The sequence below is a fragment of the Melanostigma gelatinosum genome, assembly GCF_949748355.1.
Source record: "Melanostigma gelatinosum genome assembly, chromosome: 7".
In the NCBI taxonomy this organism is placed as follows: Eukaryota; Metazoa; Chordata; class Actinopteri; order Perciformes; family Zoarcidae; genus Melanostigma; species Melanostigma gelatinosum.
This window is the reverse complement of record NC_136640.1, coordinates 11,189,483-11,205,212: the sequence shown is the minus strand read 5'-3', so window position 1 is coordinate 11,205,212 and position 15,730 is coordinate 11,189,483. Positions and strand designations below refer to the sequence as shown.

General features: G+C 45.9%; 1 protein-coding gene across 2 annotated transcripts; it reads left to right on the top strand.

Moving 5' to 3' along the window:
- Positions 1-422: 422 nt before the first annotated feature.
- prpf8 (pre-mRNA processing factor 8) lies at positions 423-15,224 on the top strand. Of its 2 annotated transcripts, none has more exons than XM_079272373.1 (43): positions 423-578; positions 1,195-1,324; positions 1,446-1,614; positions 1,804-1,968; positions 2,099-2,317; positions 2,421-2,633; positions 2,857-2,982; positions 3,072-3,177; positions 3,499-3,689; positions 3,810-3,929; positions 4,045-4,234; positions 4,456-4,575; positions 4,748-4,882; positions 5,038-5,167; positions 5,305-5,501; positions 5,636-5,842; positions 6,241-6,404; positions 6,490-6,616; positions 6,702-6,894; positions 6,993-7,180; positions 7,277-7,515; positions 7,722-7,868; positions 7,969-8,179; positions 8,377-8,493; positions 8,598-8,845; positions 8,937-9,116; positions 9,236-9,371; positions 9,557-9,726; positions 9,964-10,093; positions 10,200-10,346; positions 10,473-10,633; positions 10,737-10,928; positions 11,377-11,614; positions 11,782-11,910; positions 12,052-12,165; positions 12,288-12,461; positions 12,607-12,800; positions 12,946-13,185; positions 13,323-13,464; positions 13,557-13,697; positions 13,834-13,973; positions 14,139-14,341; positions 14,496-15,224. In XM_079272373.1, the coding sequence occupies exons 2-43, from the start codon at positions 1,204-1,206 to the stop codon at positions 14,648-14,650; spliced, it is 7,029 nt and encodes a 2,342-aa protein (XP_079128499.1). In that variant the 5' UTR covers positions 423-578; positions 1,195-1,203; the 3' UTR covers positions 14,651-15,224. The 2 variants fall into 2 exon arrangements, with proteins under 2 accessions (XP_079128499.1, XP_079128498.1); XM_079272372.1 differs by having other exon boundaries at positions 1,192-1,324.
- Positions 15,225-15,730: the final 506 nt, after the last annotated feature.

Below are 15,730 nucleotides of genomic sequence, written 5' to 3'. Positions count from 1 at the left end.
ACTTTGATGACTGTAAAAGTCTAAAACAAAATAATCACATTAGGTCAAACCAATGTCACAGTTCACCTTTCATTGTAACACTTCTGTAGTTTAACAGCACACTGAAATATAAGCCAAAGCAAAGCTAAGCATTTTCTGTAGGCCTACTGTCGACCCCCTTATCTACAGAAGGATTTGGTATGTATCCAACTGAATGCCTTTCTGTTTGTTGTTGAGAGCCTGTAGTTCACACCCCAACGCTACAGGGGGCAGTAGTGCACCGGAAACCGAGTCATCCGGGTACTTTGGAAAATTGCGCTTGTCTAACGTTTGCGTATTTTTTCGACGTAGAGCCTCAACCATTTAGTTGTGTGACGTACTTATATCCGACGTACCGATTGTCTGTGACTTCCAGTGAACTACGTTCATAGTGTGGCCGCCGTCGTCCGTCCGTCGTGCGGTTTTTAAGAAGACAAACCAACACAACGGCGAATCGGGAAGAAGGACGATACAACTTGGAAATTGAAATGTTATGGTAGCCGATTGTGTGTGTGGAACGCGGCTTTCTTCAACGTTGATAAATCTCACTGAGAGTGAAGGTGCGTGGTGCTGTACGCGTTTTCGTTTTTGTTCACGTTCAGTTGTTAGCTGCTATGCTAGTGTTAGCACTAGCTTACCGCTTCACCCACGCTTGGCCTAACTAACAACTCACTTTAGAGGGCCAACGTCCACTTGAGCTTTTTTATGAACCGATTGTGTATCGTGTTGTAAATACTACTTTGATTGCATTTTGTACTGTGAAGTTTACCGAACTTAAAATAAGTGAAGTCTAGTGATCTAAGTTAACAGGTTTGCACAACGTTGTGCCGTACGGAAGCCATGTTGTTAAGCTAGCAGGCTAACTGCTAACCAGATGAATGGTAATGCTAGTTTTACTTGGATAACAGACTGTGCAGTAGTTAAATTTTATAACTTGTTTTTAATTAACAAGATTCATTTAAATGTAATGATTTCTCAAACTTTGCATGCTTTTTCACCGTTAGACTAACTGACCTAGAGAACTCTGTGTAATTGAATTTTCCATCATTTTAGCTGTTGTGTAATCATGTAAATGTGATTTTTAAATTCAAAGTGTAACCCCACTGATTGATAACATAACAACTACACACGGACAACACATTGTTCATTGAAATTCGTTGTTTTTGTTATTAGTAGTGAGGCGCCATGGCAGCCACCTTCCCCTACAGAGGGGTCCCTCCAGGGATGCCTCCAGGGATGCCTCCAGGTGTGCCCCCTCCTGTGCCTGTCCCGGACTACATGTCTGAGGAAAAACTGCAAGAGAAAGGTATGTTTGGCTTTCACTCAATGCAGCATATTCCCAGAGCGGTTAAAAACTACCACGTTATATCGCAAGTGCACGTGAATAATTTTGTCATTTTTGTTTTGAATTTCCGCCAACTATACAGCAAGAAAATGGCAGCACTTGCAGGCAAAGCGCTACTCAGAAAAGAGAAAGTTTGGCTTTGTGGATGCTCAGAAGGAGGACATGCCACCTGAACATGTCCGCAAGATCATCAGGGACCATGGAGACATGACTAATAGAAAGTTTCGCCATGACAAGAGGGTGTACCTCGGGTAAATATGATTCACACCATAGTGAACTTAACAATTTACAATTCTAAATGCAACTTTTTGAGAGGTACCGTAAGTAGATGTAAGCTTTAAACTGATTATTTGTGCACAATTTCTTGGTTTACTTAATGATCCTTTGCTAAAAGAATATCCATCACCACAACTCATTCTGTATCTTTTTTTGTTGAACAGTGCCCTCAAGTACATGCCCCATGCTGTGCTGAAGCTGCTGGAAAACATGCCTATGCCCTGGGAGCAGATCAGAGATGTGCCGGTCCTCTACCACATCACTGGAGCGATTTCCTTTGTGAATGAAATCCCCTGGGTCATCGAGCCTGTCTACATCGCCCAGTGGGGGTAAGGAGTGTGATGTTGGCGGATGCGTTTGTGTTTTCATGTTTGTAGTACACGGCGTTTACATGTTTGAAAAGTGTACATTATACTCATTCATATATCTAATCTTTGTTATATCTGACCCTCCTCCCAGCACCATGTGGATCATGATGCGACGTGAGAAGCGTGATCGTCGGCACTTCAAGCGGATGCGCTTTCCACCATTTGATGACGAGGAGCCGCCGCTGGACTACGCTGACAACATCCTAGATGTGGAACCACTGGAGGCAATCCAGATGGAGCTGGACTCTGAGGAGGACTCTTCAGTTGCAGAGTGGCTCTATGAGCACCAACCCCTCAAAGACGCTGCCAAGTAAGCCATTGCATCACTCTTTTTAAACAAACATTTTAAGTTTGACATATTCAGCTGATGTGTATTTGGCCGAATCAAACTAATTAATTTGTGTCTTCTTCAGGTTTGTAAATGGCACCACCTACCGTCGCTGGCAGTTCACACTGCCCATGATGTCCACACTGTACCGCCTGGCCAATCAGCTGCTCACGGACCTGGTGGATTTCAACTACTTCTACCTGTTTGACCTCAAGGCCTTCTTCACTTCCAAGGCCTTGAACATGGCCATCCCTGGGGGGCCGAAGTTTGAGCCACTGGTTAGGGACATCAACCTCCAGTAAGGACCGCTCGCCTTTAATCAATTATTGACCGACAGACTTTACACTATTCATGTTATTGCATAGTGGAGGGCACTTGGCATACACACTTTCTTAATTCAGCATTTAGGAGATGCGTGTTTCATGTCATTTTTTAAGTGGTAATCCGTTTCACCCCAAACAAAACTAGTAAGTAGATGCTAGATGATTTGTGCCGTAGCTGATCCTCTGTGTCTCCTGCAGGGATGAAGACTGGAATGAGTTCAATGACATCAACAAGATTATCATCCGACAGCCTATCAGGACTGAGTACAAAATAGCCTTCCCCTACTTGTACAACAACCTGCCGCACCATGTCCACCTCACCTGGTAAGAAATCAATGAATGAGTTCTTTGAACATTAATTAAATGTAAATTAAAAAAATATTCCGATCAGAAATTAGACTTTACCCTCGCAGGTATCATACACCCAACGTGGTGTTTATCAAGACGGAAGATCCAGATCTCCCAGCGTTCTACTTTGACCCGCTGATCAACCCCATTTCACACAGACATTCTGTCAAGGTAAGTGTGGACGACTGTGGCTGAAAAGATGGATAATACTTTCTCGTTTTGAATAAAGTCCTCCTACAAAGGCGCACTTGCATTGGTCTGCTTGCCTGTGCGTAAGAACTGGAGGAATATTGAAATGAATGGTGACGTTTAGTTGCTGCAGTAGCAGTTGACCAGTCACCATTCAGATATTGATTCTAAATATTTCAAGTTAAAATTGATTTGGGGTAAAACTCTTTAACATCCCATTTCCTTACATTTAGCTGTTCTTTTTAAAAGTCAATATTCTATAACTCACTCTTAAATTGTCATTGTACTTTCCTGAACCCACAGAGTCAGGAGCCTCTGCCTGACGAAGATGAGGAGTTTGAGCTTCCTGAGTATGCGGAGCCCTTCCTCAAGGAGACCCCGCTCTACACAGACAACACTGCCAACGGCATCGCTCTGCTGTGGGCACCGAGACCCTTCAACCTCCGATCTGGGCGCACGAGGCGCGCCATAGATATCCCCCTGATCAAGAACTGGTGAGCAAACTACCAACATGTTGGAACGAGACGCGTCATCATTTACAGATTGAAAACCGATTCAGATGTAAAATGATAATTTGAGAAATTCTAAATGGAAGTTGTTAATTTGTCCTCCAGGTACCGTGAGCACTGCCCTGCAGGACAGCCGGTGAAAGTACGTGTGTCATACCAGAAACTGCTGAAGTACTATGTGCTCAATGCTCTCAAACACAGACCACCCAAAGCCCAGAAGAAGAGGTGAGCATCCCTGGACACTTCATTTTGATTTAATTTTAATCTGTCTTTCTAATTTAATCTGTTTTTTAGCTCAATGCGTCGTCTTCTGTTCAATTTTAAATCTGTTGTTTTTCAGGTATCTGTTCCGCTCCTTCAAGGCCACCAAGTTCTTTCAGTCCACCAAGCTGGACTGGGTGGAGGTGGGTCTGCAGGTGTGCAGACAGGGTTACAACATGCTGAATCTGCTCATCCACCGTAAGAACCTCAACTACCTGCATCTCGACTACAACTTCAACCTGAAGCCTGTCAAGACACTGACCACAAAGGTACAATCTCCGGGGCAGAGCAGTCTGTTGTTGTTGTAAGCAATATAAGAATGCAGGTTAAACGATGCTCTGAACTTAGAATATTCTTGTTATCCTTTTGGTTTGAAGTTTACGCACAAAAATACTCCAAATTTAGTGAATCCACATTTTCTGTTTTATTGTTAAAAGGGTCTTACTGTGTCCATGGTTGACTTACAACTGTTCTTGTTTCTGTCCCCCAGGAAAGAAAGAAGTCCCGATTCGGAAACGCCTTTCACTTGTGCAGAGAGGTGCTGCGTCTCAGCAAGCTGGTGGTGGACAGCCACGTGCAGTACAGACTGGGAAATGTTGATGCTTTCCAGGTTAGTTCAGCAACACATTTTAACCTGCAGCACACTCGTCTGGTCCCAGCGTGGACTCGTGTCATTAAAGCGGCATCATTTCCTTCGTCTCACACTCGGAGGCTTCCCCCTCAGGCTTTTTCTTACAAAGTTCTCACTTGACTAATCCCAGAATTTTTCTTCTGTAATGTAGTTGTCTGATGGGCTGCAGTACATCTTCGCCCATGTGGGCCAGCTGACCGGCATGTACCGCTACAAGTACAAGCTGATGAGACAAATCCGGATGTGCAAAGATCTGAAGCATCTCATCTACTACCGGTTCAACACTGTAAGTAAACAATCCCTGTATATCATCTGCCAATCGTTTGTGTATTTGAGATATTATGTTTGGTGTCGATAGAAAGCGTTTCCACAAACTATACAACATTATTTTAGCTTGCCGCCTTAAGTGTAGATCATGATTATCTCTTTTTTGTTGAACAGGGTCCGGTGGGCAAGGGTCCAGGCTGTGGCTTCTGGGCTCCCGGCTGGAGAGTGTGGCTGTTCTTCATGCGGGGAATCACTCCACTGTTGGAGAGGTGGCTGGGAAATCTGCTCGCCAGGCAGTTTGAAGGTATGCATATACACTGTTGCATGTTCTTGTGTTGGCCACTTGTATTTCAGAACTAAAATTGAATGATGCTCAGAGGTTTGCGTCTGCAGGAACTAAAAAAACGTTTAAGCAATAACTGTTTTCAATTGCCCCAACAGGACGTCACTCTAAGGGCGTAGCCAAGACGGTCACCAAACAGCGCGTGGAGTCTCACTTTGACCTGGAGTTGCGTGCCGCTGTGATGCATGACATCTTGGACATGATGCCCGAGGGCATCAAACAGAACAAGGCCAGAACCATCCTGCAGCACCTCAGTGAGTCCTGGAGGTGCTGGAAGGCCAACATCCCCTGGAAGGTCAGTGCATTACAGAGATCACTTTCGCTGTAGCGGAGAGCAGATGAGTTGTTATTAATAGACACTGATTAATCACAGAATACTTAAAGCACTGCTTTGTTTGAATTGGAGATTTGTCTTGACTTTCATTACAGGTGCCGGGCCTGCCCACTCCCATCGAGAACATGATCCTGCGCTACGTGAAGGCTAAAGCCGACTGGTGGACCAACACTGCTCACTACAACCGTGAGCGAATCCGCCGTGGAGCCACTGTGGACAAGACGGTGTGCAAGAAGAACCTGGGGAGGCTGACTCGTCTGTACCTGAAAGCGGAGCAGGAGAGACAGCACAACTACCTGAAGGTAGCGCACCGAAAGAAATGCCTCAAAAAGGAAATTTCCATCGAATAAAAAGCTGTATTTTTGTCTATTTGTAAATGTTACTTTATAAAATCAATTTTGAGGTATTTCAGTGGAAGTCCTCTTACAAAGGCGCACTTGCATTGGTCTGCTTGCCTGTGCGTAAGAACTAGAGGAATATTAAAATGAACGGTGTTTTAATATCTCTGGCTGCAGCTGCAGTTGGCTCCTCACCATTCAGATAGTGCTTCTGATAATTTATACTTGTACTATATTCTTCTTTACATTCTGCTGTTCTAATCGCCTACATGTTTTTTAAATAAGTCAAGAAATGCATACTGAAGCCTCGGTCCATTGCATTTTGCCATATTTTGAATGAAGTGTATTTGTCCTGCCTACAGGATGGCCCCTACATCACAGCTGAAGAGGCGGTGGCCATCTACACCACCACTGTTCACTGGCTGGAGAGTCGGCGGTTCTCGCCCATCCCTTTCCCTCCGCTGTCCTACAAACATGACACCAAGCTGCTCATCCTGGCCTTGGAGAGGCTCAAGGAGGCGTACAGGTAAAAATTACAACATGAACAACGTCTTCAGTAAATGCCAGAATATTGTTTTCTACTTAATCGTTTGCGTTTCTGCGTTTTCCAGTGTGAAGTCTCGTCTGAACCAGAGTCAGAGGGAGGAGCTGGGGCTCATTGAGCAGGCTTACGACAATCCTCACGAGGCCTTGTCCAGGATCAAACGTCACCTGCTCACCCAGAGAGCCTTCAAAGAGGTAAGGACCCAGACGTGATGCTGTTAATGTGTTTTACACATCATATTTGATTCCCGTCATTCTAAGAACTACGTCTTTTTTGCAGGTGGGTATCGAGTTCATGGACTTGTACAGTCACCTGGTGCCCGTGTACGATGTAGAGCCCCTGGAGAAGATCACAGACGCCTACCTTGACCAGTACCTGTGGTACGAGGCGGACAAGAGACGCCTCTTCCCGCCCTGGATCAAACCTGCTGACACTGAACCACCACCACTCCTGGTCTACAAGTGGTGCCAAGGTCAGAACCAACCATAGTGTTTACTGTTTAGAGTCTGATCATATTATGTAAAGCCCCAGTAAAAAGTCAAACCTGATCTTTTTGTTAATGCTCCTCAGGCATCAACAACTTGCAGGACGTGTGGGAGACGACCGAGGGAGAGTGCAACGTGATGCTGGAGTCCCGCTATGAGAAGATGTACGAGAAGATTGATCTGACTCTGCTCAACAGGCTGCTGCGTCTCATTGTTGACCACAACATCGCTGATTACATGACGGCCAAGAACAACGTGGTCATAAACTACAAGGTAAACGCACTCTCTAGTATGTCTATACATACATGCAGTTATGTACTTAGTTGTGCCTGATCTTACTCGTTTCCTTATTGACTCGTGTCCTTCCAGGATATGAACCACACCAACTCCTACGGCATCATCAGGGGGCTCCAGTTTGCCTCGTTCATTGTACAGTACTACGGCCTGGTGATGGACCTGCTGGTGCTGGGCCTGCACCGCGCCAGTGAGATGGCCGGCCCACCGCAGATGCCCAACGACTTCCTCAGCTTCCAAGACACGCCCACGGAGAGTGCCCACCCAATCAGACTGTACTGCCGCTACATCGACCGCATCCACATCTTCTTCAGGTGAGAAATGATTCCAACGACTAATGGACACATTGCTTTTTGGCAACACAGGCTCTGATGGGCAGCATATGTTTTACAAACTGCCTTTCTTTTTAAATTATTTTAGTTAGTGTATGGCTTTCTGCCAACGGTACAGATTTATGAACAGGAAAAATGAGGTTTTCAGGGATAAATTCTAAGTTGTGGCTTTTTCGTGGGTCCACCAGATTCTCTGCTGATGAGGCCAGAGACCTGATTCAAAGGTACCTGACGGAGCACCCGGACCCCAACAATGAGAACATAGTGGGTTATAACAACAAGAAGTGCTGGCCCCGCGATGCCCGCATGAGACTGATGAAGCACGATGTCAACCTGTGAGTTCCACCTCTTAAACTAGCAGTATATTATTAAATCTTATTAAATGAATTACCAGATTTGGAGACTAATCTCTTTTTCTGATCTTATTCTTCTCAGGGGACGTGCTGTGTTCTGGGACATCAAGAACCGCCTGCCCAGATCAGTGACCACTGTCCAGTGGGAGAACAGCTTTGTTTCGGTCTACAGCAAAGACAACCCCAACCTGCTCTTCAACATGTGTGGCTTTGAGTGCCGCATCTTGCCGAAGTGCCGCACCAGCTACGAGGAGTTTACTCACAAGGATGGCGTGTGGAACCTGCAGAACGAGGTGAGGAATCGATGCCCACGATATAAGCATCTGTTGATGTTGGCAAGGGATGCACCAATCCGATACCTGGGCTTTGGATATCGGCCGGTACAGAGTACTGATCCGATACATTACAGTACGACTGACACCATCTGTCTTAAAGTGGGCATGATCACATTCCTGTTTTTAAGTTCTCTGGGTTGTATTGTCGTGTGTAGGTAACCAAAGAGAGGACAGCGCAGTGTTTCCTGCGTGTGGATGATGAATCGATGCAGCGCTTCCACAACAGAGTGCGTCAGATCCTGATGGCCTCTGGATCCACCACATTCACCAAGGTCAGCTAAAAACCTTCTCCCAAAGGACTAGAGCATGTAACACGTGAGGTTTAAGAAAGGAAAAGTGATGATTACCGTTCTGTACGTACTCTCTTTACCTCCAGATTGTGAACAAATGGAACACTGCTCTGATCGGTCTGATGACGTACTTCCGCGAGGCGGTGGTCAACACCCAGGAGCTCCTGGACCTGCTGGTGAAGTGTGAGAACAAGATCCAGACGCGTATCAAGATCGGCCTCAACTCCAAAATGCCGAGCCGCTTCCCTCCTGTAGTCTTCTACACTCCCAAAGAGTTGGGCGGCCTCGGCATGCTGTCCATGGGCCACGTGCTTATTCCACAGTCGGACCTTCGGTAAGTCGGCATGCAGGCTGCCGTCGTCTTGATCTCTGGGCAGTAAATTATCTTAGAAAACTGGACTTTAATGCCTCTTTCTCTCTTCCAGGTGGTCCAAGCAGACAGATGTGGGTATCACCCACTTCAGGTCCGGAATGAGCCACGAGGAAGACCAGCTGATTCCTAACTTGTATCGTTACATTCAGCCTTGGGAGAGCGAGTTCATCGACTCCCAGAGGGTTTGGGCCGAGTACGCCCTCAAAAGACAGGAGGCCATCGCCCAGAACAGGTATTGTGTTAATCAGATCAGCTTATCAATGACATTTGATGGATTCACAGGATCTGCTGTTCTGCACTGATCTAACGGTATTAGTCGAAGATAACAGCAGTGCGTTGGCTGTGTTTCAGGCGTCTGACCCTGGAAGATTTGGAGGACTCGTGGGACAGAGGAATCCCCCGTATCAACACACTCTTCCAGAAGGACAGACATACATTGGCCTATGACAAAGGCTGGAGAGTCAGGACCGATTTCAAACAGTACCAGGTATGATGGAGACACCACTGATGGGTTGAAGGATGAAATGATGTGCCAGGGATCAGTTGTTTTGAGTTTAATTCTGATATTATTACAATTTGCATGTTACAACACTGACTTTAATATACTAAAAAGTTGCATTTTGACACCAACGTGCATACATCTGTTGACGTCTCTGTCCTGAATGAGTGCAGGTGCTGAAGCAGAATCCGTTCTGGTGGACTCACCAGAGGCACGACGGCAAACTGTGGAACCTGAACAACTACCGCACAGACATGATCCAGGCCCTGGGTGGTGTGGAGGGCATCCTGGAACACACGCTCTTCAAAGGCACTTACTTCCCCACCTGGGAGGGTCTCTTCTGGTGAGAACACCTTGATACTAAGACTGCTTATAGTACCAGAGTTTAATAGAAATAAGAATTTGATCCATTTAGGGCTCAAACAACTTAAATGTGTGTTACCTGAAAAACGTGCTGTACTTTGTGTGTTTTCTATTTTCCTCCCATAACACTTGTATCCCTGGAGCTTGTTTTTCAAGTTGTGGATTTGTTTTATTCCTTCACTAAAAAGCATCAATTGTCTCAATTTCTGGACTTTAGGGAAAAGGCCAGTGGCTTTGAGGAGTCCATGAAATGGAAGAAGCTGACCAATGCCCAGCGGTCTGGTCTGAACCAAATCCCCAACCGTCGCTTCACACTTTGGTGGTCCCCCACCATCAACAGAGCTAACGTTAGTACAACCAACATTTTGTAAATGTATCAAGAAGTCATGAAGAACCGTCGAAATGGTTTAAAGTTGTCTGTCTTGGCTCACGTTTTCTGTCCTCTGTCTTTAGGTGTATGTGGGTTTCCAGGTGCAACTCGACTTGACAGGAATCTTCATGCACGGCAAGATCCCAACACTGAAGATCTCCCTCATTCAGATCTTCAGGGCTCACTTGTGGCAGAAGATTCATGAGAGTGTTGTCATGGATCTCTGTCAGGTACGTTAATGCAGGTTTTCACAGAAGTGTAGTGCGCTGAAGTTTGTTCTTAAAATGAGTTTTCACTTGCTTTGGGATTGTTCTCACAATGCTTGTAACTTTTTTTTTTCCCCTTTTTGTTTTCAGGTGTTTGATCAAGAGCTGGATGCTCTTGAGATTGAGACGGTGCAGAAGGAGACCATCCACCCCAGGAAGTCGTACAAGATGAACTCCTCGTGTGCAGACATCCTCCTCTTTGCGTCCTACAAGTGGAACGTCTCCAGACCGTCTCTGCTGGCTGACTCAAAGTACGACTTTCCAATCTTTCCAAGGCTTTTTGTAAACTCATAATGGAAGAATTGTAAAGGTCCTTTATCTTCTATGCATTAAAATGTGCACCTCCTCCTACAGGGACGTGATGGACAGCACCACCACACAGAAGTACTGGATCGACATCCAGCTGCGTTGGGGTGACTATGACTCTCACGACATCGAGCGCTACGCCAGGGCCAAGTTCCTGGACTACACCACCGACAACATGAGCATCTACCCCTCCCCCACCGGGGTGCTCATTGCCATCGACCTGGCTTACAACCTCCACAGGTACATGACCAGCATGATGGCAGATATGTAATGATTGATGTAAAAGGGAATCATTAAAATGTGGTGCCACATACGCTAAAATATGTCTAATGAACTAGCATAGTTATCTCGGCTACAGGTAACAAAGGAGCATTAATTGGTGGTTGAAAAGGGTGAATCATTGTTTTCTGAATGATTTTAAAGTGATCCCTAGTGTGTTATAGATGTGTACAAATATCTAGTATGTATGGCAAATGCCTGAATTTTGGTATCCACTTGTTCATGTAAACAAGTATGCTCTGCAGTAGCCTCGGAGGTCTTCACACTAGCTTCCCAACTTGTTTTTCAACAGTAAATCGGTTCATATGGTGTTGTTGGGTCAGTGTACTCTGACCTCCATGAAGTCCTCAACAGCGGTCAAATCAATGAGGAATGTAGTGTTTAACTCATTGTCTTATCTCCTCCACAGTGCTTATGGTAACTGGTTCCCTGGAAGCAAGCCTCTGATCCAGCAGGCCATGGCCAAGATCATGAAGGCCAACCCGGCCCTGTACGTGCTCAGGGAGCGCATCCGCAAAGGTCTGCAGCTGTACTCCTCCGAGCCCACTGAGCCCTACCTGTCCTCGCAGAACTATGGCGAACTCTTCTCCAACCAGATCATCTGGTTTGTAGACGACACCAACGTGTACAGAGTCACCATCCACAAGGTGAGGCGGACTGTTCCCCCCCCCCCCCCCAAACAGAGCACTATTCGTTTTGAAATGACTCCCTCTCACTGTTGTAAATTAAGTGTCTGAATATGTTTCTCTTGCAAAGGAATATTAAAATGTATCCTCTGAATTTAGTCACATTTATTCTCCGTCTATCTCAACAGACCTTTGAGGGTAACTTGACCACGAAGCCCATCAATGGAGCTATTTTCATCTTCAACCCCAGGACTGGTCAGCTTTTCCTCAAGATCATTCACACATCTGTGTGGGCCGGACAGAAACGTCTGGGACAGGTACGACCCTAAAGTACTAACTGAGTGACACGCACTCGCTCAGAAACATCTTCCTACCCCCTCTGTGTGAGACGAGATGAATGCATGAAGTTGCTCATTCCTTTATTAGATTCTAACTTCCTTCTTGCTTTATCTCTGCAGCTGGCCAAATGGAAGACAGCTGAAGAAGTGGCTGCCCTGATTCGCTCCCTCCCCGTGGAAGAGCAGCCCAAACAGATCATTGTAACCAGGAAGGGCATGCTGGACCCTCTGGAGGTGAGACTCTTTCATGCTAATAACTCTCTAATAATTACAAGCCTTGAGGGGTCATCTCTGTGTCATTTCTGGAAGTTAAATGACTCCTTTCCAGATCTAATGCCATTGTTCTCTCTGTGCAGGTCCACTTGCTTGACTTCCCCAACATCGTGATCAAAGGCTCCGAGTTGCAGCTGCCCTTCCAGGCCTGTCTGAAGGTGGAGAAGTTTGGAGACCTGATCCTGAAGGCCACAGAGCCTCAGATGGTGCTGTTCAACCTCTACGACGACTGGCTCAAGACCATCTCGTCTTACACAGTGAGTATCACTCTATCACGTAAGCTAAAACCAGGAATAAATGGATCCTACTGAGTCTCTCTGCCATGCTGTGTTGTATACCTGAGCACATCAACTTATCCCCTGTGTAAATAGTTTGTGTTTTGTGTTCTGTCCCACTCTCTAGGCCTTCTCTCGACTCATCCTGATCCTGAGGGCGCTCCACGTCAACAACGACCGCGCCAAAGTGATCCTGAAACCTGACAAGACCACCATCACCGAGCCTCATCACATCTGGCCCACGCTCACTGACGAGGAGTGGATCAAGGTGGAAGTGCAGCTCAAAGATCTCATTCTGGCAGATTACGGCAAAAAGAACAAGTGAGTCTCACTTCATGGACTGAATATTTGCCTGAAATAAATACAGTGTGTTGCTCAGATAGTTTTGGATCCGAATGTTCTGTTGAGTAACCTCACAGAACCAAAGCTAAACTTGTGTCTAGTAATCAATGCTTCCCTTGTCCAGTGTGAACGTGGCCTCACTGACCCAGTCTGAGATCCGTGACATCATCCTGGGTATGGAGATCTCCGCTCCGTCTCAGCAGCGCCAGCAGATCGCCGAGATTGAGAAGCAGACCAAAGAGCAGTCGCAGCTCACCGCCACGCAGACCCGGACGGTCAACAAGCACGGTGACGAGATCATCACCTCCACCACCTCAAACTATGAGACCCAGACCTTCTCCTCCAAGACAGAATGGAGAGTCAGGTGAGCGGACTGATTGTTTTAATTTGTTTTGGGGCATTTCTTCTCTCAGGAATGAGTTTATCATCCATAAGGAAAACTAACCATCGGTTTTTCCCCATCTCAGTTGTCTTTAATGTTCCTTGTGCTTCACCTCTCAGGGCCATATCCGCTGCCAACCTCCACCTACGAACCAACCACATCTACGTGTCATCTGACGACATCAAGGAGACGGGCTACACCTACATCCTGCCCAAGAACGTGCTCAAGAAGTTCATCTGCATCTCGGATCTGCGAGCACAGGTAGGGTTCATAGTACTGCAGTCGATAGACAAACTCTCTACCCGAGGGTCTCATCAAGTCTGTGGATACTGATGTGCGCTGTGTTGTTCCAGATTGCAGGCTACCTGTATGGCACCAGTCCACCAGACAACCCCCAGGTGAAGGAGATCCGTTGTATCGTCATGGTGCCACAGTGGGGGACACACCAGACTGTCCACCTGCCCAACCAGCTGCCTGGTCACGAATACCTCAAAGTAAGACAAACGTGCACTTTGACAGAATCTTCCTGCACATTCTTTACCATTTTATGATGGATGCCAGTTAGTTGTATTCGCTGCTTTGTAACTGATTTAAGATGACAATTTCAAACTTATACCTTTGTGTAAACAGGAAATGGAGCCCCTCGGCTGGATACATACTCAGCCTAACGAGTCGCCCCAGCTGTCCCCACAGGACGTCACCACCCATGCAAAGGTCATGGCTGACAACCCTTCTTGGGACGGAGAGAAGACCATCATCATCACTTGCAGGTATGATTCATGACTGTTGAAAGTTAACTCTGGAAGTCTATATTCCAGATCTGGACCGGCCGCTTTGCTCCTACATCTGTGCTCTGTTTCTTGCCTGCTGTAGTTGTCTGGTGCTTTTTAATAGTGAGGAGTTGTTGCTTTAATGTATTTTACCTCCGGTTTCAGCTTCACCCCGGGCTCGTGCACGCTCACAGCCTACAAGCTGACACCCAGTGGCTACGAGTGGGGCCGGCAGAACACGGACAAGGGCAACAACCCTAAAGGCTACCTGCCGTCCCACTATGAGAGGGTGCAGATGCTGCTCTCTGACCGCTTCCTGGGCTTCTTCATGGTGCCTGGGCAGGTGTCCTGGAACTACAACTTCATGGGTCAGTAGCCATAGTTTCTTTTTTTTTTTTTTTTTTTTTTTTTTTTGGTGTCTTTATAAACTGGCTTATCAAGTCAAGGCTCCTTTACTAAAGTCATGCATGTCGTATAGAATCTGTGATTTTTAAAACAAACGTTTTGTTTGTCTTGTTCCAGGTGTTCGCCATGACCCCAACATGAAGTACGACCTGCAGCTGGCCAACCCGAAGGAGTTCTACCATGAAGTCCACCGGCCCTCGCACTTCCTAAACTTTGCCTCACTGCAGGAGGGCGAGATCTATAATGCGGACCGGGAGGACATGTACGCCTGAGAGCAGACGTCCTGCTCGCCACACATTTTGTAGATAGCTCTGCCACGATCACGTGGCGCCAGTCCAGATGAGTCCTTGTAATATTTCTATTGAACACATGCAACTGTGATGTTTAGGAAATTTTGATGTAAAGGCTTTGGGACATTTTTAGAAACCTGTTAAGTTTTGTTTGTTTTTTAAAATATTTTCCACCAATGTTTTAGTTCCCCACTCTCTTACCTCCATTATTACAGCAAAGCTTCTTCAACGAGATGCAGTCTTTCAACGTTGTGTGATAAATCTAAACATAAGTACATTTCAGTGTAGTTTGCAGTACACAATACTTTGGGGTAATATTTGATAATTATCGTTTCAAAAGGGTAAAGACTCATTTCCCCTTTGCTCTAGAGAAATGAAATTGAAAGTTGTATTTTCTTGCCAGTAAAGCCCTGTTACCATGTTGTACTGTACACCCTCTGACATTGTAGCTTTGGTTTAAATAAAGATCACAGGTTGTTTTTTTCTAAATAAACATTTGTCATGTGATATTGTGATGATTTGTTATTCTAATTGCTTAATAAAACTGGAACCAGAAGTGAAGCATTTATGTTAATTTTGACTGGAACTTATTTCGCTTGCTTCCCTTTTTCGGAGAAGCCTGAGGTCAACGCTGCCTCAAGTGAACCCGCTTGGTTTGGTGTCAGTGAGCTGCTAAAGCACACTTCAGCAATCTGGATACCAGGATCTTGAATATAGGGGCCTGCCATTGAAAGATGTCTCTTTACTCCTCTTTAAATCTGGTGCAATGGAGTTATGCTGGAGTCTAACCTGTGTGGGACTTCATTTTACTTATGTGATTGACAGTTATAGGTCAGCATTTGTCACTGCAGATCAACAGGAAATTCAATGTAGACGCTTTGGTGCATGCGTGTGTGTGTGTGTGTGTGTGTGTGCGCGTGCGCGCGTGAGAATTACATTGGTCAGGAAAGTAGGCGGATCCAACAGTGAGTAGACTGCAGGAGTACTGTCCAGCCTTCTACTCCGTATTTCACAGCCAAGTACTCGATGTTCTTGTATTTTTGGTAGGCTGTGTTATTTTGA